Below are 5,669 nucleotides of genomic sequence, written 5' to 3' on the forward strand. Positions count from 1 at the left end.
CACACTTATATTCCTGTCGGTTTTGGATTTGTACATATCTGTTAATTAATTGACTTCATTATATCACGAATAAGCTAATTGGTTGCGAAGAATTAATAGAAAGTTCTCAAGCATTTATATTTTATTCGGATCAAACATGACGTCTCGTGGTTATATTACTGTTGGTGGAGGGTCGTCTTGGCGTTCTTCAGGTTTGCCTAACAGACTGTTGATGTCGATGATGTTGATGATAATGATTACGTTTTCTTACACACAAGACTGTAAGTGAAAGACAATACATTTATTTTCTCAGCTCTTACCTCTCATCCTCCTCTCTCTCTCTCTCTCTCTCTCTCTCTCTCTCTCTCTCTCTCTCTCTCTCTCATTGTGGACACTGTATTTTGGGGTCCTTAATGTTAGTCGAGTCGATCCCTCTCCAAAAGTGACTCGGCTGATTTCTTCCAGAAAGGAAGGAGAGACTAATCGATCCAGTACGGGACTGGTATATTATTTATCTACTGCACAAGATAAATCTAAACTCAAAAGGACTTAAATTTAAAGGGCAGAACTCCATCTCCCCTATTCCCAGAATAAATGCCTCTAAAGACTCCACCAATTCGTAATTCCCATCTCAGGTTAATATATTGTTATATTGTCACCCAGTAAGTGAGAGATGCGGGGTTCAATTTCTATCACTTAACTTCTACTCCTTGTCCTTTTGCTTTATATATATTTCCATTTTCCTTATTTTACTAAGTTTATTTTTTTCTTTCCTGTCAACTCACCAACGGTTTCTCTTTGTATATATTGAAGTGAAGATAAGCGTCTGTAGTATGTTTTAGATATTACTTCAACATCTACAACGACAATATTTGTTTTATTTTAGTTGTTTCAATTTCAAGTCATCTTTAACTCTCATCGTTCACTAGAATCGCCATTCTTTCATTACGGATTGTGTAACATGGTGAACAAAGAAACGAAAGATCTGAGAAATCGAACGCATTTGATAATCGATGACAGCCAGTAATATTTCTGTAATAACGCAAAACTGAACTAAAAGATATTTTTTCTATTCTATAATAATCTGTTACAAAATAAGATGAAAGGTCATTTCTGGACTGTTAATGTATTGAAGACTCGGTGTTGTAACTTCGAACTGTGAATGCCCTAAATCTAACCCTACATTTTTATGTTTCAAACATCATGATTTATGATAACCAAAAACTGTTTCAATATTTTAATTTTTCACCCATTCTACTATTTAAAATTTCCTCAAATAAACTTTTCCAAAAGTTCAAATTTTTCTACACCAAATCTGGAAATTTTACGGTTTAAACTTTGTTACTTCCTAGGTTTGTTTTAGGGGATTTTATTTTGAAAATTTGGCCAATACTACGATTGACCCTAATATAGAATGTCTCAATATGTATTTTGTCTCTTCCTTTTCAATAATGTCACAGCAACCCAAACAATCGTGATGTGCGGAAACCTCCGGATTTTATGCAACACCGTTGATCATAATGCATGACACTCACAGATGGCAAACCACACACACTCGCACACACATATATTCGATGCTGGAACGTAAAGTATGATCTTCAGTGAGATGCAGGTGTGGTGTACCTGGAAGAATAAATTTGTCGGTCTCACATACGACAGTCGAAGCAAGATGAGGAGGACATTAGTCCAGATGTGTATACAAGAACGGTAACTCTTGGTCTCTAAAATTCAGACAAAATTTCTTTCTTCTTGTTTGCTGTTTGCTGTAATTAAGATCCCTTTTCTTCCTTCTTTCCCATCATTTTCGGTATTCTCTTCTTTTCCAATTCTTCTTTTCCCTTTTCTTCTTTATCTCCAGCTAATCCTTTCTTCTTCTTTTTCTCCATTTATATGTAATTTTCTAATAAATTCTCTCTCTTCCATTTTCATTCCTTTATAGCTATTGAAATGACCAGCCTGACACCTGCTGATGGTTTCACAATTGGAGGAGGAAATACAATGAATATTACATGTTCATATAATATGAGAAATTTCCTTAAGTTCAAGGTAGTCAAAAACAACAGCACCGTTGTAGAGATGCAATACAGCATAAGTAATATGGTCTTTCAAATCGTGCAAACAAGAGGTTTCGATTGTACTTTCCCAGGAACTGGAACATCTGATTTGGTTAATTGCTGGAAAAGTAACCTCACTTGCGATGATGTGGCATCATACACATGTTCGACAAACACAGTCACTTCCTCTCCAAAGTCTCTAAAAGGTCAGTTCACCATCTAAGTCATTGGTTTTCCTTATTCCACATTATTACTTTCAGAATTCAAACCGTTACAAAATTTATTACTATTATTATTATCATTACTATTATTGAGTGAGAGAGCAGTGCATGCCATCAAAGTGATACTGGGGTAAAATATACGAACCCCATTATACCCATCATGACTACACGTCTGATAAGGGTACACCAGGCACATCCATCACAACCATATGTCCGCGACATGGCGATCTCATATCAAGATAAACAGCGCACGACCTCGCAGGTGGGGCTCAGTTAGAATTTTCTTCAGGTCGAGTAGCCCATCACGCTCAAAAGGTCCCTGAATAAGGTTTGTTTAAGGATCCTCTTCAACATCATCATCATTATTATTATTATTATTATTATTATTATTATTATTATTATTATTATTATTATCATATAGATTACACCTGCATGTTTCTTACAATCACGAATATCTTCATATAAAACAACGCAGAAATTTTAATGGATGGGGTTTTTCTAAGGATGTGGGCAGTACTTGTCAGCACAGTCTTTTGGATTTCTCAGGGATATTCCTCACTTGGGATGTTATCTAGATGTTTCTGGCAACCCATTTTTATCATACCTAGGGCATGTACAATAATGGAAACAGTTCTCACTTTAAGATGCCGCATCTTTTGTATTTCAATCTCCAAGTCCTTATAATTACTTTATTTGTCAAATTCCTTGGCATATATATTTTTATCAGTGGGAACACTTATATCTATAAGTCTACGAGTATATTCTTCCTTGTCTTTAATGACTATGTCTGGTCGATTAGCCTTGATCGTTCTGTCAGTGTTGGCTTGAAAATCTCAGAGGATAGTGACATTCTTACCTTCAACGACTGGTCCATGATAATGTCCATACCAATAAGAAGGTGTGCTGGTTTTTCGTAATGTTTATATATTTTCCAATACAAAAACTGTCCTACACTGTCGTGTCAATTTTTGTATTCATTTGGTGTCAACCCATGACATCCCGAGACGAGAGGTGAACAACATTTTAGGTTTGTATCATCACTATCAATGCATCCATGCAATATATTGTAATGTCATTATTGTTCTCACATTTCTTTTCAGTGAAATCTTCTATTAAGAACATGACACGCGTTGACTCTCACTAGGATGGAAACAAGATATCTACATTCAAGTGTACAGCAAATGTTGCATTACCATCTACAGCTCCTGTTAAATTTCAATGGAAAATACAACTCGATAATCGTCAAGATCCGATTTATGAAGACAAAGAGGCCATCGTTCCAAATTCTACAGAGTGTTATGTTGTAGCTTCTTCACAATATCGGCATAACGATACGTTCGGTGGCCTCGAAAAGATTTCATGTACAGTATTTGGCCAAACATTAGATCTCTCGTATACAAGTAAGCAAATATTTTTGATCTTGCACTGCTTAATCTATTTATATTTTTTCTTCATATATGGTGAAATTTGTTGTAGGCCTGGTGTTGTGTTACTAGAAATAGATCGCTGCAGTTTATCTCCTCGTTGACAGAAAACATTGTTGCATTTCTAAATGTTTATGGTTGAGCGGTTAAGTATTGAATGTTTTTATAAAAGTCTTAACCTCAAACCCAAACAGAAAAATATGTCATAAATTTATGATGGCCCATCCTAACATTACGGCAGACTACTTCTTTCAATAACAATATAAATTACTTACAGCTTTTAGCTAATCTCGAAAACAAGTCACGATTTTTTGAGGTCACCCTCCTAGAATTAACAATATTCGTGTGGTTCGTAGGTTTAATGTTTCTATTCGTAATCTGGCATTTGTTTCTGTGAATATGAAGGCGAAACTCAGCGCCATTAGAATGCACTGCTGCTTTGTTAGTCCGAAAGATGAGGAATGGTTGATCATTTTATGCAGGAAGATGGAAGATATCAATCGGTGTAGAACAAAGCAAGGAGAATGAATTGGGAGCAAACAAGAAGTACAGACGACAGAAAATAATCAGTACATATTCAGAGTTTACATAAGCTTCTCAGTAGGCTTAGCATAGCGATGAACGCCTTATGGCAGTCTTTCATGTAAAACAAAGATCAAGGGAAAAAAGTACAATAACAGCACGACCACATCCTCTACCTCATTTATCCACAGTACAATGAAATAATGAAAAGAGGCAGTAACAGTAAAGTGTAGTATTATAGCTAGTGGATATGAGTTCAATTCCTGAGTTAGTCAAGCTTATATAACAGTTCTGGTTAAAGCTTTGTAAACAAGACCAAAATTAATAAAGACCCTAATTAATAATGAGAAAATCCCTGATTCATGTGCAAGACAGAACGAGGATGATCTAACTAAATGGTAGGTTACCAGTCTCTTGAAATGTTATTTAATGGGAGAGGTACCTGGAGATCTCCAGAGGATACAACAGCTGGAACATTCTTTTCTTTTCTATTCGAGGCACAAGCCCGAAATTTTGGTAGGAGGTGGCCATTCGATTAGATCGACCTCAGTATGCAACTGGTACTTAATTTATCGACTCCGAAAGTATGAAAAGCAAAGTCGACCTCGGCGGAATTTGAACTGAGAACGTAAAGACGGACGAAATACCGCTAAGCATTTCGCCCAGCGTGTTAAACTTTCTGCCAGCCCGTCGCCTTACGACAGCCGAAGCATTGCGACTATAATGAGCAAGATGAGGAGGAAATTAGTCCAGATATGTATACACGAACAGTAACTCTTGGTCTCTGAAATTCAGATAAAATTTGTTTCTTCTTGTTTGCTGTTTGCTGTAATTAAGATCCCTTTTCTTCCTTCTTTCCCATCATTTTCGGTATTCTCTTCTTTTCCAATTCTTCTTTTCCCTTTTCTTCCTCTTTATCTCCAACTAATCCTTTCTTCTTCTTTTTCTCCATTTATATGTAATTTTCTAATAAATTATCTCTCTTCCATTTTCATTCCTTTATAGTTATTGAAATGACCAGCCTGACACCTGCTGATGGTTTCACAATTGGAGGAAGAAATACAATGACTATTACATGTTCATATAATATGATGAATTTCCGTACGTTCAACATCATAAAAAACAACAGCACCGTTGTAGAGATTCAAAAGTACGTACCTTATGATATACTTGGAATCATGCAAACCGGACGTTTCGATTGTACATTACAAAGAACTGGAACACCTGGTTTGGTTAAATGTTCGAAAAGTAACCTCACTTGCTATGATGTGGCATCATACACATGTTCGACAAACACAGTCACTTCCTCTCCAAAGTCTCTAAAAGGTCAGTTCACCATCTAAGTCATTGGTTTTCCTTATTCCACATTATTACTTTCAGAATTCAAACCGTTACAAAATATATTACTTTTATTATTATTATTATTATTATTATTATTATTATTATTATTATTATTATTATTATTATTA

General features: G+C 35.6%; 1 protein-coding gene across 1 annotated transcript; it reads left to right on the forward strand.

Annotated features, from left to right (window-relative positions):
* The first annotated feature begins 6 nt into the window (after positions 1-6).
* Positions 7-5,543, forward strand: LOC106878954 (uncharacterized). The gene is made up of 4 exons (XM_014928331.2): positions 7-260; positions 1,919-2,239; positions 3,355-3,654; positions 5,206-5,543. The coding sequence occupies exons 1-3, from the start codon at positions 137-139 to the stop codon at positions 3,396-3,398; spliced, it is 489 nt and encodes a 162-aa protein (XP_014783817.1). The 5' UTR covers positions 7-136; the 3' UTR covers positions 3,399-3,654; positions 5,206-5,543.
* The last annotated feature ends 126 nt before the right edge of the window (positions 5,544-5,669 follow it).

Source organism: Octopus bimaculoides, chromosome 20 (assembly GCF_001194135.2).
Source record: "Octopus bimaculoides isolate UCB-OBI-ISO-001 chromosome 20, ASM119413v2, whole genome shotgun sequence".
Lineage (NCBI taxonomy): Eukaryota > Metazoa > Mollusca > Cephalopoda > Octopoda > Octopodidae > Octopus > Octopus bimaculoides.